We start from the raw sequence: 16,735 nt of genomic DNA on the forward strand, positions 1-16,735 counted from the left end.
TCATTCCAAGAATACTCGTAAAAATTTACTGTAACCTCTGGTATTACCACAAAACAATGTATTGTTATTCTGTGAATAATTATTTTATTCCGTGAGTGGAATTTAGTTATTCAAAATTTTCAAAAAGTTGAATTTTAGATTTAACTTTAAATTTGTAATTAAGTGTAAAATTATTTTGTTTTTCTGTATTTTTATCTGTATCAAATGTAAATTATAACTTAGTTTTGTGGTAAAACCATTTATTTTAAGAATGCAGCGGTCCATCGTTAACCTTTACTCCTTAGACTTCCTATTGTTAGATATTGTTATTACCTGTATAGACAATGTCCTAAAGACAAAATGATTAGATTTTTTAATGTAACTTTATCCAAATCCCTAAAATTATTGTGATTACGAAATAAATATCGTCAAAAAATTGGAACGTTTTGTTCCTTTATAAGACATTTTGAAATTTTCCAATTGGTAATTCTGCGCCTTCACAAATATTTCCTTCCCATTATAGCAGTAACATACTTTATCGAGCTTTCATACATATTATGACAATAAAATAAGACAATAAATTATACATAACTATAATTATATTTAGATTAGGCAAACATTTCAACTATTAATAAGAATTTTTTCCTGTAAGAAGTATGGATTGTGTGTTATTATTATTATAAATAAAACATGCTCGCAAAATTTAATCGAAAATACCTAAACAAAAATGTCATGTTTATTTATGTCACTCTACCTCTTAATATTTTCCATTAATTATAATAACTTTACAAAGAAATGTCGTTGTATGAAAAGTATGAACTTTTTGTTTAAAATCGCTTATACATAGGTAAAAAAAAATTATATATAAAATAGTTTGTTCGTGTTAGATGCCTTTATTAGCTTGTATATATCTACCAATCTAGAAATTATATAAAATACAATTTATAAATTAATTAAAATATGTAATTTAAAATTTCATAGTTGAATCATTTCTTTTAATTAATAATTTTATAACACCAATTGAACGAACATTCCTAGAGTTGACATGATGACAATATTTTTTGTTGAAATTAACAATAACTTAATAATTATAAATTAGAAGGCCTAAACCCCTGCGTCTAAAATAAATATTTTTTTTTGGATAATTTTGTTGCTTAGACAAAAAGAAATATTAGAATTCTAAAATTGTTAGAACATTATATAAAAATCAGTGGAGTAATTTTTTAAATAAATTAATAGACAAATAATAGGTTGTGAATTTATACATTTTCTAGATTTTTATAATGATAATGAGTGTGTAAAAAGTAAAAAAAAAAATATATAGTGGCTTTGTCAGTAAGTTCCATCTGCTTGCTTGCATAATTAATAAAATAATAAATATAAAATTATCTAAGCGCACACAATTCGTATTATAAATTTAACACCAAATGGAAATGTGTATGGTGCATTTATTGGGAAGATTGATTAAAATATTGTGTCATTGTGAAATATAAATTGTAACGCCTTTTTTTAAATATGAATTCCATGAATATAATGGACTTAAATATTATAATTTACTTTATATCTTGTTAAATTTCGAAAGGTATCTGCTTTGTAGCATAAAAAATAATTAATTTTTATTTTATATATAAAAAAATATTTACCATTTATTTCAGTAATATTCAACGATAATGTGCAGAATATTCCTTTTTCTAAGAAAAATCTACACAAACATAGTAGGTACTTGCGGATATGAATTTCATTCATGTAAGTACCTACTTTGTTTTAAATTAACATTTATATTATTCAAATCTTAGTAATGATAATATTTAATAAGAGCATTAGATATCGAATAAAACGAACTGGATTTATTTATATCAGATAACTTAAGTATGATAGTAAAATCCTTTAATGTTTTACCAGCTAGCATCGAAGCAAATTACTCGAAAATTTAATTTGATGTGTGACGAAATTTTAGAACTTATGGCTTAGCCTTCTAGCTTATGTAATGTGGTAGCAAAGTGTGCCTGTCCTAGGTCTTATTGAGTACCTATAGAATAGAAAATGCTGATGTTTATATAATTATTAATTAGATATTATATTAGAACATCGATGTAGATACAAGTAATAAAAAACTTTGTGTTATGTGTTTATATTATTCAATTTTATTACTGTTTTTCTTATTGAATGTTATTTAAAAAAAATCGCCCTCTTAAGGAACAAAAAAAAAACGCTAATTATTACATGTTAATTATTACATAAAACGGAAAGCTTTATGGCCATTTCCTTTACGATAACTTTAAATTTTAATGGAATCATCTTACTTTACAATAGAAGTACAATATGCAAATCATTAAAAAGGCTAGTTTATAACTTGGACCTTTGAATCTTAATTTCATCATTTAAAAAATGTGGTATTTATGCTTCGTGCCTGTTTGTTCTGTATGTCCCATTAAGGAAAGAGACATGATATGTTTATTCTGTTGCACGATAAATAAAATTTTATTTTTTGCTTTAATATTTTTATCTAGTTTTTTTTTACATTTTCTTGGGAGGGCTCCATAGTCTATTATTATATATCTATAGTTTTTAAGATAGAAGGCTTTAATTAGTTTAGTGGTCCTTGAAAAGACTTTATAGTGTACAAAATTATGACAAATGAAATATTTAAATGTATAATACTTTGGTTCACTTTGATTTGCGTTAAATTATATGAAATGTACATCATCTATTTTATGTGACTTTATTATTTTTTTTATATTCAAAAAATTAGATACTCAAATATTATATAGTAACGAATATGACAATAATGTTTTCTAAATAATAACATGATGTTAAAACGATTTAATAAAAAAATATCTAATAATAATGAGAAAGTATTATTGAAACATTTATCAAAATTTCGAAGTATTTTTAGGTATTTCCAAATAATTTTCATTCTTAAACTGCGTTTATTTCAAAGTAATTTGATGCAATCACAAAATATTATGTTTTCACCTGTCACTTTTATACCTATGTAGAAATTGAATTTATGATTAAAACTAACATTAAATCTATTAATATTTTTCCTCTAGTTGGTTTAAGTAAATTGCTGAAAATGCCTAAATAAATACTAGAATGATTTGTCATAACTTGATGTTTTATTGACCCTCAGAAATAAAAACTAACGGAATTCGTAGTAATTTTTTTTTTCCAAAAAAATATTCTGCGCATGTCCATAGAGTAGGTTTTGTAACTTTCGTGCTAGGCACTAAACAGAGAAAATTTTTGGCATTAAAGATATTTCTTTTTATAACATTAATTTAATAAATTGATATAAGTAATACTTATTTTAAATTTAAATGTGTTGTTCTGTGTTTGCTATTCCGTCTTTCACGTCAAAGCCACTGAATCGGTTTCCAAGAAATTTAATTAAATGTTGATGAAATACCTAATATTAAAATTAGGAAAAAATCTGCTTAAATTTTTTTATTTGTTCTAAACCTCGTATTATCTCGGTAATTCTTAACCAACTTTTGATTATCTCAATTATTTTTTAGTACAATCTAACGGCGTTCAATTAAACTAAGTATTAATGTGTATGCTCGGCACTACGCTCCATGGATCACGTATTATTTTTAGTGCTCACACCGAGCGATAGAAGGCGCTAGTGTAAACTATTTGCAAATCATTATTTTTTTACTCTCAACGTGACGCTAAATGTTATTATTATTATATGAACAATAGTATTAGTTTAATAAGTTCCCCATGGCATTATTATTATTTGTACTAACGAATATTTTCATCGAATATTGATAAATACAGGCAGTGATCTAATGTTCCTCGATACCGTTATCATAGCAATGTTCAAGGTAACAATTATTTAAACTTGTCTGTCTGTGTTGCCTTCCTCTGGTCACAACGACACAGATTGAGGACAATAATATTTTTATTTTAAAATATATAAAAGTCTCCAACTCCAACGTTGTATAAACGTAACTATAACGTTTTTTTTTTTTAATATTTTCGTTTGCAACGATTATAGTAAAAAAAAATATATGGAAAGTACCAAGGAATATAATTATGTACTTTGTTTTAGGTATTACGAGTACATACAAAATCCAAGACCCGCTCTAGAGATTTTAAATATTAGACGGGACATATTACACAGCCTCAATGATAAATGAATACGATATGATATGGAAAACACTATTTTTTTGTCATTTATTCATATGATCACGTCTATGCCCCTTGCGGGATAGTCAGAGCCAATAGTCTTGAAAGACTGATAGGCCACGTTCAGGTAGGAAGCTTAATAATAGAATTGAGATTCAAATAGTGACAGGTTGCTAGCCCATCGCCTAAAAAAGAATCCCATGTTTGTAAGCCTATCCCTTAGTCGCCTTTTACAACATCCATGGGAATGAGATGGAATGGTCCTATTCTTTTTTGTATTGGTGCCGGTAACCACACGGTACTTTCCCCTTATAATTGCAAATAAACCCACCCTCTCTCAGTGTGTGTGTGCAGGACGATAAGAACCAGTTGGACAAATGATCCTGTCCGGATCTTCACTCCCGTGGGAATTAGAGTAAATGTACCTACCTAACTAAAAAGTGAAAAATACATATGTTTTCGACCGAGAAGAAGAGATAGTTCTTTGCATTTATAATATAGTATGGATGGTTGGATTGAATGAAATATTCAATACATACTAAAGTCCAGTAAGTACCTAATAAGTAAAATATAAAAATCTGCATCTCCTATTAAAAATATATAATTATTATATAATATTATATGTATACTTAGGTAACCTATATTACTCCTATTTCTTTGCTTAAACTATAACATGCAGCGAAAAACTAAACTTTAAAGTCGTTAAATATTAAAAGGTATGGGATAAAAGAAATAATATTTTCTTATTAAATTAAATTAATTTATTTTCATGATTAAAAATAAAATAAATCGTCAATTATAATTACAGTTAATTTCAATCAGCTTTAACTATTTTACTAATTTCAACATACATACATACATACATAAATAGGTACACGCCTCATCTACTAATTTCAAGTTATTGTTTATTTCGAAATCTGTAAGAAGTGTTATTAAATAAACTTTAAAAATAAAACTGCGGGCTTTTTACCACAAAAATATCATACACTAGAGGCCGCCCGCGACTTCGTCCGCATGGAAACCCTATCAATCCCGCGGGAACTCTGGGATAAAAAGTAGCCTATGTGTTATTCTGGGTCTTCAGCTACCTACATACCAAATTTCATGGTAATCGGTTCAGATGTTTTTGCGTGAAAGAGTAACAAACATCCATACATCCATACAAACTTTCGCCTTTATAATAGTAGTAGGACTATTACAACCCCAATTTGCCATAGACTCACACCCTCAACCCCGCCAGGCTGCCCCGCCCCTTTTCTTATCAGCACTTCGCACGCTTTACCATTACCCCCCACTCCACCCCCCACTCCCCTCCCCTAACAATCAGTGGGGCTTAGAGACACGTGCCTATTTGAAATTAATTTTATTGGGAAATCGTGTGGTAGCATAATAAAAATGTTTTTTTATTTTAAATTTTTTATTTGATAACGTGTCAATTTAGCATTTAAAAGATTTGAAGATTGGTACAGTTAGTTGAATATAACAATAAATCATACGTAATGATATATTAATTTAATAATTATATATATTTTCTCCACAAGATAATACAATTCATGTCGCGTTTAGAATCGTACGAAAGTTCATAAATAATGTCCTAGAAAGTTTATAATTTTTTTTTTTTGGTTGGGCGATGGTCTATCAACCTGTCACTGTCAATATCTAAATCTCATCACTTTAGCCATTATAGCTAAATATGGCCTTTGTATCTTAATCTATTGGCTGACTTTTGAACAAAATCTTAAACATGAACCCTTTACAAAATATACAAAGGCTGGCAATATGTCTAATAAGTTCACAATATCTTTAGCAGATTTCCGTCGCTTTATTATTTTTTATCAGATTTTTACCGCTTCGGGGATAAAAAAGTGAAGCCCGCAATTATGAGATTAACAAGGTTCTTTGGCTTAACTTTTTGATCAGCGTTGCAAAGATTAATGAAAAAAAAACGGGTACACTTTTAATTCATCAGTAAAGTGTAATTTAATATTTCTTTTGCTCTTTGTTTCTTCATAACGTATTTCAGTATTAAGTAACTGTTTAATACAAATAAATATACATACCTACAAATGTGCTACTTCAATAAGCACTGTAAAAAAAAAAATTTTTGAATTTTTGTCGCTGATTTAAAACAACCTTGTTTCTCAAAAATATGGAAGATTTAGACCAATATTAGGCATTAGCCATTCACGCTCTGTAAATAATATTTGGAAGAGTCTCTTCCATATATTAATAAATTTTGTTGTTGTTTTTTTATCAAAAATACTTAAAAACACCAAAAATATAGATTTATTTATTTAAAAAAAACTTAACTATAAAAAACATAGAAAGTTAAAGAATCTTATCAACAACAAAAAATAAAATATTAGATTAAAAACCCAATATAAACGTTATTTAAAGCTCATCCTTACTTTTTTGTAACTTTTTAAACGCCGCAATAGCGTTCAGAACATCTTCAGAAAATACTTTAGGCAGTTCCCAAGCTAGAAAATGGCCGCCCTCGTTCAAAACTGAAACGTTCACCAAATTGTCGTATTTCATTCTCAAAACCACAGGCGGGTGGTAGTAAATCTCGTATTTGGCTTGTGCCACCCATGTTGGGACGTATGATTTCAAACTGAAACAAGAAATAATAAATAAAGTGGAGAACGCGCGTAAAAAGAATCGAATCGTGTCAATATGTGCTCTTAGAATTTCAGATAATCATCTCATAATGCATAAACCGCTTCAGGAACTTATTTACATGTCAAATTGCAACTTTCTTCCACCCATCGGTTAGATTTGTGTTTTACGAGCCAATGCGTAAAATATGAAAATCACTCTCTTGAGAAAATCATTTTTTTTGTGGACTTTTTTTGTCTTTAAAGAAGTTCTTAAGACATTTCATAGGCTTTCTGATGGGCTAACAGTTAGTTTCCCTTTAGTCGCTATTGATATCCACACAACGAACTCTATGAATTCTAGTCTATCGGAAAATAATAAAATAATAATCCCTTTCGGCCGAAAAACTTACAGATGAAATCCCAATTTCGTATGCGCTTTGCTTGCAGACTCGGCGTAAATTCTTATTGATGTAGTTATCGAATTGCCAGTCCAATAGATCATCAGATTGTCAAGAATCTGGTCTTTGCTGAACCTCCAGGATCTCATGCCACCGTCTTCAAGCTTCACATTGTGTAAATTTGTAGCAGCTACCGATTTTTCTAAGATATAAGCAAGGAGTCCCACAGGGGAGTCTGTTAGGCAGACACCTGAAAATGAGATTACATACATACATACAAACATACATATCCCTAGTCACGTCAATATCCCTGGCGAAGTAAACAGAGACAACGGTCTTGAAAAGACTGATAGGCCGCATTCAGCTGTTTGGCTTAATGATAGAATTGAGATTCAAATAGTGACAGGTTACAAGCCCATCGTCCAAAAAAAATATCCCAAGTTTATAAGCCCTTAGCCGCCTTTTACGACGTCCAAAGGGAACAGATGGAGTGTCCTATTCTTTTTTGTATTGGTGCCGGGAACCACACGGCACCATGAGATTGAATGAGTTTATTGGTTTCATCTATACGTAGGGTTCTAAATCTCTAGACACAGCGGTCTGGGCTGTGTGTTAATACCTACATCAGTCAGTGTTCACCAGGGCTTGAAAACGTTATTAAATCTATACTAATATTATAAAGCTGAAGAGTTTGTTTGAATGCGCTAATCTCAGGAACTACTGAATTTAAAAGTTCGAATTGAAAAAATCTTTGTGTTGAATAGATCATTTATCGGCTTTAGGCTATATAACATCACGCTGCAACTATAAGGAGCGAAGAAATAATGGAAAATGTGAAAAATAAGGGGAAAATTATTCATCCTTGAGGGCTTCAATGATGCCCAAAATAACTATTCCACGCGGACAAAGTCGCGAGCACAGCTTGTTAAAAATAACATTTTAATATAGTTTTGAATAGTTCGGTTCGCAAAATTTCGTTCACTTTTAAATATTTTTAGATATGACGTTGACTTTTTACAAGAACTAAGCATACTTAAAAATATATCTATGTATAACTCGATTGTAGCTGAAGACCTATGCAGATTGCTTCTAATTAAGTTCAATTTATCTTCTTCCTCCTGGCTTTAATCCCGGATGCATCCTCTCCTTGACCATGGATCCTGGATTGGGTGAGTCAGGATTTTACATTTTATGTATGTATGTCATATTTCGGGATGAAGCCTTCAACATTGGGTCACATCGAAAAGAATACATCAATTCACAACGATGATTATATTAAAACTGTAAAGCTTTCTATATGGTCTCGTGTACCTTATCAAACTTACCAATAGTATCAGGTTTAGTGCTCTGCAGATGGTAATACCCAAGTTCTACAAGCACCAGTTTGTTATACTCCAATCTTTCAACTAAACTGGCCTCCATGAACAGAGTGGGATAGAAAGAGATGAAGTATTGCAACACCATAGCCTTTAGCGATGGCACGAATCCAAAGTTGATATGGGAGCCTAAGATCTCCTGGAAAGTATTTAATGAACATACATACACATAGTCACGTTTATATCTCTTGCCGGGCAGACAGAGCCAACAGTCTTGGAAGTCTGATAGGCCACGTTCAGCTGTAAGGATTCATGATGGAATTAAGATTCAATTAGGGACAGGTTGAAAGCTCGCCGAACACAAAACCCATGTGCCTATATCGTAGTCGTTTTTTACGACATCCATACGAACAATACGTTAATGAAATCTTTGCTTGAACGAAAAGTACTAGGACTGAAAGATTTACAGGAAAAATACAATTTGTAAGTTGATAAATTAAGGTAAACCTAAAGATTTCTTTTTTAAATTTAAAAGTACCTTTTTTTCGTTATAAAATCATGATATATGGATAGTGTAGTACACTGTACAGGTTTCCGTATACGAGTATGTTCCTTTGCTTTTTCGTTCGACTTTTTTTTAAATAGTTTTTTCTAAGATAGTAGTGTTGGAGGGTTAGTGCTCTGTTAGATAAAGCTACACTACTCCCATGACACAAGAAAGACAACTGGAACGTTGGGAGCCGTGGGTATTGACAGGATTGTGGTCCAAAAAGTCTTCACATGTAAATTTAGACTGGAAACTTACCTTTGGAAACATTACAGTCATGATGTTAGAAATTTGGCTTCCCCAGTCGCCGCCTTGTATGTAAAACTTCTGGTGACCCAGCCTGTGCATCAAGTTCCTCATGATTACTGCCATTTGAGCTGGACCAAGCCCAGGACGAGACGCCGGCTGAAAATTTTATTTAATAACGAAAATTACCAGCAACTTAAAAGCCAGAAATTGAAACAAATAAAAGGTCCTCGCAAAATATAGAATACTTAGATCATTAAAATCCATACGTGCATAAAAAAGAATAGGACCGTCACTCTATCTCGTTCCCATGGATGTCGTAAAAAGCGACTAAGGGATGGGCTAGCAACCTAGTCAAAAATTCAGTTTTTAAGTCAAAGGTAAATTACACAGATTAAATAGATTAGAAGGTTGAAGAGATCATTGCTGGACGTCGCAAAAGATGATATGCGAGCCAATGGACTGAAATCCAAGGACGCCGAAAACCTGGTCAAGTGGAGAGAGAAGAGTCGGAAGGCGGACCCCGGGTCCCGAAACACTTCTGTGGAGGGTGCAATCGGGAACACAGAGAGAGAGAGAATAAATTACAGTCTCATTTTAGCTGTCTAAAATAATGCCATCAAATAATCCTGTAAACAACCCAAGTTTCGCAGCTCAGTGTTTCTACCGTAAAAAGTTGTGAGATCCATGTAATACCAAGTCCGTTAATCTATTTAGTCTCTACCTAAAGGACCTTCTGTATTAATTTATTACATAAGTTATTATCATGCCAATATTAAAAATATATAATGCCTGATTGATAAATAACTGAAAATTCAGGCGTCTTGCTTTTTCCACGACGAAATTGGGTGTCGAAAATGGACTGATTTGCTTCGAGAAATGGATGGTGCTCGACTTAAATTACTTACATCAGAAAACCCATATCCAGGTAGACTTGGCACAATGACTTCTATCGCGTAGTCTCTTTCCTTAGTAACTGCTGTTAGAAGTGGAATAGCTTCGTAGAATTCTCTTACTGAACCTGGCCAGCCGTGAAGGAGAAGAAGAGGAATTACTTCTTTATTTTTGACCTGTAGATAAAAAAAAATCTAGATGAAACAAAGTTATTATTTTAATAAATGTTTAGTGGACAAATTACACAGAACGAAGCCTCAAAGTAAGTTCGTAACTTGTGTTACGAGATACTAACTCAACGATACTATATTTCATAAAAAATACGTAGATAAAAATGCGTTGTCAGCAAATGTACGTAACGGGCATTGCGAGGTACTTCTGTCTACTGTTTTAATTAAATTACACGATAACAATAATCGTGAGGATATTGTTCGTGAAGTGTTAGACAGTGGAAGTACATCCAGTCTTATGACTGAAAAACTGTGTCAACAGTTAAGCTTACAGATTAGTCAGGTAACTAGCTCAATCCTAGGCATAAAAATATTTTTTTATAAAAATCCAAGACCCAGACCAATTTGTAAAAGTTCGTTTCTCATCATGACCTGACCGGGATTTGAACCCGGGAGAACAGACAAGCGCATTCCCGCTACGCCACAGGCAGTCATCAATGATTTTTATCGCCTTTGTCCAAAATTATGACAAACTGTGCCATATGGTTTTCAGCACTTTAGAATAGGACCACTTCATAATTTTCCCATAGGTGTCGTAAAAGGCGACTAAGGCTTAGGCTAATAAACTTTGGATTCCTCTTGTAGGCCATGGGCTAGCAACCCGTCATTATTTGAATCTCAATTCCGCCATACAGCTGTACTTGGCCTTCCAGTCTTTTCGAGGCTGTTGGCTCAGTCCACCCCGCAAGGGATATAGACGTGATTATGTGTATGTATACCAATCTCACCTGAGGTTTAACCCTGATGAAATGAACATCCAAACCTTGAATATTAGTCTTGAACTGCGGGTATTGATTCAAAAACCTTTCTCTCTCCCTGAACGGGTACTTTACAGCCCAATAAGTGGTCCATTCGTCTATCATTTTAGTGTTAAACCCGTATTCGAAGCCGACTCCTTCAAGAGGCAGTCGAAAAGGGACGTGATTCTTCAGTCTTGATTTGAGATCTTTGATCATCTGAAATGCAAACGAAATTAAAAACATCATTTGTGCCTTGTGGTTCTCGATACTTTATAATGGACCCGTGGATGTTGTAAATGGTGTTAAAGAAAATAGGTACTATTCATCTAGTGCAGCTTTTACTTTGATCCATTAGAGGTCAGGTTACCCTGCAAAGGTTGCGGAGGTCAGACGGGAGTCGCTTCGTGTGAAAACCTAACTTACCCTATCCAGGATCATTTCCAATGGCGCACCCCGGGTTCCACTTCAGGGGAAAGATTCCGATGTTAGTGTATAGAATACTTCATCACATTAATTCGTATGTCTATTTTTTGTATATGGAATAGAATACAATAGATTTATTTTCAATATTGGATTCCAGGTATTACTTAATGACGTGACATCACTTAAATCTTATTATATCTATTACCGCTTCCAAAGCGCATGTATAGATGAAGCGGCGTGACAAACTACACTGCAGCATTTTAACCGGACGTCAATGTAGATCTCATGAAGATGAAAGAAAGTCTGACAGATAATAAATAAGCCTTTTTCAGGAAAGCATGTGAGTTCCTGTTCAGGAGTAAACACTCATACACTACACATATCTTCAAAACTCTAATTTGGTTCAATATCTATACATATAATCATGTCTATATCCCTTCCGGGGTAGACAGAGCCAACAATCTTGAAAAGACTGATAGGCCACGTTCAGCTGTTTGGCTTAATGATAGAATTGAGATTCAAATAGTGACAGGTTGCCAGCCCATCGCCTAAAAGAAGAATCCCAAGTAAATAAGCCTATCCTTTAGTTTAAGTTCAATATATTCCAAATTAAGTTACTAACTGCCGTGCGGTTGCCGGCACCAATAGAAAAAAGAATAGGACCACTCCATCTCGTTCCCATGGATGTCGTAAAAGACGGTTAAGGGATAAGCTTACAAACTTGGCATTCTTCAATTAGGCGACGGGCTAGCAACCTGTCACTATTTTAATCTCAATTCTATCACTAAGCCCAATAGCTCAATGTAGCCTATCAGTTTTTTCATGACTGTTGGATCTGTCTACATACATTCATATAATCACGTCTATACCACGCAAGGGATATAGACGTGATATATAATAAATAAATAAATATATACGGGACAAATTACATTAATTGGGTTAGCCTCGAAGTAAGTTTGAGACTTGTGTTACGAGATACTAACTCAACGATACTGTGTTTTATAATAAATACTTACAAATACAGATAAACATCCAAGACCCAGGCCAATCATAAAAAGTTATTTTCTCATCATGCCCTGGCCGGGATTCGAACCCGGGACCTCCGATGTCACAGACAAGCATACAACCGCTGCGCCACATAGGCTGTCATATATCATGTATGTATGTTAAGTTACCTAAAAATACTTACACCATCACTAAATGTGATATTAAAAGGCCTGACACTCGTATCCTGCTTCCCCTTCAAAGACTCATCACCCCACCATTCTTCGTAATTCAGGTTGGGTATCGGTGGGGGTGGTTGGAGGAACAGCCAGTAACCCAAGCCGAGGATCACCACAGCTGGTATCAAGAGCAGCCATAACAAGGCGCGAATCAGACGAGACTATAAATTAAAACATGTATATTTAAAAAAAAATAAGTTCCTTTTTCGAAAAAGGTATCGTATTTTTTTTTTTTTTGAGAAAAGAAACATTAATACAGTCTCAACTGGGTGATTTTTTTAAAATATGTTTTATATAAATTGATAATTTTACATACATACATATAGTCACGCGTATATCCCTTGCGGTAGACAGAGCCAACAGTCTTTTAAAGACTGAAAGGCCACAGTCAGCCGTGTGGCAAAATTTTATTTTTTTTAGAAGCTTCAGAACAAACAGCATTGCAACATTTTCATCGAACGTCGATTCACAAATATGCGCCTCTTTAATCTAAATCGTTAACGAATGCACATTTTGTACATTAAATCAACATGTATTACCAGGTAATCCTAAAACTGTTATGTTGTATTTAATCTATACTCTATACTAATATTATAAAGCTGAAGTGTTTGTTTGTTTGAACGCGCTAATCTCAGGGACCACTGGTTCGAATTGAAAAATTATATTTGTGTTGAGTAGACCATTTATCGAGGAAGGCTTTAGGCTATATAACATCACGCTGCAACTATAAGGAGCAAAGAAATAATGGAAAATGTGAAAAAAAAAACGGGGTAAATCATTCATACTTGAGGGCTTCAATGATGCCCATAATAACTATTCCACGCGGCCGAAGTCACGAGCACAGCTAGTTTTTGCATAATTTTAAGGTCGCTACCGCCATGACACCAATAGCTAATACTATTAAATAATTGTGCGCTAATAACGTGATCATTTTCCCGTTTGATAATTTATAGTATACCTTCACCTTCTTTACCTGACTTAACCGCTATTACATACCTACATACAGTCACGTCTCTATTCCTAGCGGGGTTGACAGAACAAACAGTCTTGAAATGTCTAAAAGGCCACGTTTAGCTATAGGGCTTTATGGATGGAATTGAGATTGAAATAATGAGAGGTTGCTAACCCATCGCCTAAAAGAAAAATCCCAAGTTTTTTAGCCTATCCCTTAGTCGCCTTTTACTACATCCATGGGAAAGAGATGGAGTGGTCCTATTCTCTTTTCTATTGGTGCCGGGAACCACACGGAATCCGCTATTATTTCTTGATACTTATCGCTGATCGAACGAACTGGCAAAATATGGTCGAACCGAATAAATATAACCCTCCTTTTTTCTTCGCCGTAGTCGGGTAAAAAGCAATGTAAAGGTAAACCCAGGTTCAAATCTAGAGGCTTTAGATACTAATGACTCTTTTCTGAAGTGTGTACTGAAATTAATTTGTAACTTAAACCAGCAGTTCCTGAGATTAGCGCGTTCAAACAAACAAACAAACAAACTCAGCTTTATAATATTAGTGTAAATAAAAAATTTTTTTTGCGCAATATGGGTACAATCAGGTCTTTTTCAGATATTGCAAAATATTTATAAGTTAATAGCTGTGCCCGCGACTTCATCCGCGTGGAATAGTTATGTTGGGCATCATTAAAGCCCTCAAGGATGAATAATTTTCCCCGTTTTTTTTCACATTTACCATTATTATTTCTTCGCTCCTAGAAGTTGCAGCGTGATGTTATAATTATAGCCTAAAGCCTTCTTCGATAAATGGTCTATTCAACACAAAAATAATTTTTCAATTCGAACCAAAAGTTTCTGAGATTAGAGCGTCACAAACAAAGTCTTCAGCTTTATAATATTAGTACAGATTAAATTGATAAACACGCACCTTGGCCATTATACAGTAAATCCTACAATATTTTCTTCAATAATAATGCAATCTTTCACTTCAAACTATAAAATTCTTAATTCATCTTTTTATTTATCTTTTTTTACACATGTTGCTCGTGGACACTTGCACATTGAAAGTGAATTTCGCGACGACTGAGTTTATCAGCAAAGATAATAACTGAGATTAAAACTCTGATACATTGAAAACCATTTATGAATTTGTAACATTAATTAATTGCATAATGTTTATATTTGCCGTGTGGTTCCCGGCACGGGCAAAGGGCGACTAAGGGATAGGCTTATAAACTTGGGATTCTTCTTTTAGGCGATGGGCTAGCAACCCGTCACTATTTGAATCTCAATTCTATCATTAAGCCAAACAGCTGAACGTGGCCTATCAGTCTTTTGAAGACTGTTGGCTCTGTCTACCCCGTAAGGGATAAAGACGTGATCATATATTATGTATGTATGTATTTATATTTTAATAAGTTACAATTACGACTACAAAAAAAGCTTAACTCTGATTAATTATATTGAAAAAGGACCTTTTATCTCATTATTATTACTTAATGCCGTGTTGTTTCCGGCTTCTCTTTCAGATGGATGTCGTCAAAGTCGACTAAGGGATAGACTTTTAGACTTGGGATTTAGTTGTTACAGGCGGTGGGCTAGCAACTTGTCACTATTTGAATCTCAATTCTATCATAAAGCCTAACAGCTGAACGTGGCCTGACAGACTTTCAAGACAGCTTGCTTTGTCTACCCCGCGTGGGATATAGACAAAGCCAGCTGTCTTGATCCAGATGATATGGATGGATTGTACTTAAAGAATATTGTACTTATTTTCATAGTCATAATAAAATAAAATAATGTTAGAATTATTGAAAATGGAATTTGTATTATACATATATATAAAACATTTTGCTTGTAACACCAATATAATATTGTACTTCATATTGGTGTTACAAGCAAAATGTTTTAAAAACGATTCTATTTTTCACTTTTAAAATAAATCAGGAAATGACGTGTGTAAAAAAGAATATGACGGTCGACAGTCTGAAATAGTTTTTGACATTTTGCATTCAATAACTATTAGGCTCCGTCTACCGTATGTTAAAAACTTGTTACTTGATAGCGAAGAAAATAACGCGCTCAGCCAATAGCTGCGACGAATCTAAATCGCGATTACAAAGATTTCTCAGATTGGAGCACAAATACAACATCCGACTCAACATCGTCGGAGCCGCGGTTCCCCAGGCATCATACCTAGTCTGACGGAAGATCTTCCCTTTCTCATTCATTCGGACAGGACTCCGAGCTAAGGACCGTGATGCCAGTAGGATTATGATAATGTGTCTGAAATTATAATAAATACAGATACAGGCAAAACCACTTACCGGATTCGTTCATTAGAAAATACAAAGTGTTACAATGATTGCATTCGCTAAGTTAGAATTTTCCCTTCGGCCTATTTTAAAAACCAAATTTTGTCTGTTTGTTTGTTTTTTATCTCTTTATTGCCCTATTCATTTATTAAAAAAGAACAGTCGTAAGATTTAGAAGAATAATGTACAATGGCTGACTTATCCCAATTTGATAAGGTAGAATTTTCGGAAGTACCATAATGGCGGAAGTCCCAGGCATCCGCCAGTTAGTTTACAAAATAGGGAAAGTGTAGGAGTTACTACATTACATGTTCCTTATAATCCAGTTTCGTACGATTGCATTAAGTGAAAAAAAATGGAGGTCCTAAGATCTTAAGGTACCTACCTATTATAAGCTAAGGGTAATTTTTTATCATTAGATAATTGTTTTCTTTCTTTGTCGAATGAAAACAGATTTATGAGATAAAAATGCAATGGTGTAAAGCTGTTTCGCTTTTTATTATAACATGAAACGGGAAGTGGGAAGACCTAGTCGAACGTATCTTGATCAAATTAAGGACGTCCTGGTAAAGGGTCAGGTCAAAAGTACCCGAAACCGTTGAGCTTGCATGAAGAGAGTTATGAATGTGGATGAAGCGAAGGTAGTTATGCAGAGATCGTGGCAAGTGGAAAGAGGTAGTCTCTGCCTACCCCTCCGGGAAAGAGGCGTGATTTTATGTATGTATGTATGTATG

The 16,735-nt window shown here is 33.4% G+C and overlaps 1 protein-coding gene across 1 annotated transcript; it reads right to left on the reverse strand.

Annotated features, from left to right (window-relative positions):
• Positions 1-6,214: 6,214 nt before the first annotated feature.
• On the reverse strand, positions 6,215-14,781 carry LOC106139793 (juvenile hormone epoxide hydrolase-like). The gene is made up of 8 exons (XM_060951780.1): positions 14,615-14,781; positions 12,697-12,891; positions 11,073-11,300; positions 10,129-10,290; positions 9,233-9,379; positions 8,437-8,626; positions 7,124-7,361; positions 6,215-6,727 (listed from the first exon to the last, which is right to left on the reverse strand). Exons 1-8 carry the CDS (start codon positions 14,621-14,623, stop codon positions 6,505-6,507), a joined length of 1,392 nt encoding a protein of 463 aa, XP_060807763.1. The 5' UTR covers positions 14,624-14,781; the 3' UTR covers positions 6,215-6,504.
• Between the last annotated feature and the right edge of the window lie 1,954 nt (positions 14,782-16,735).

The sequence above is a fragment of the Amyelois transitella genome, chromosome 26, assembly GCF_032362555.1.
Source record: "Amyelois transitella isolate CPQ chromosome 26, ilAmyTran1.1, whole genome shotgun sequence".
Taxonomy (NCBI): Eukaryota; Metazoa; Arthropoda; class Insecta; order Lepidoptera; family Pyralidae; genus Amyelois; species Amyelois transitella.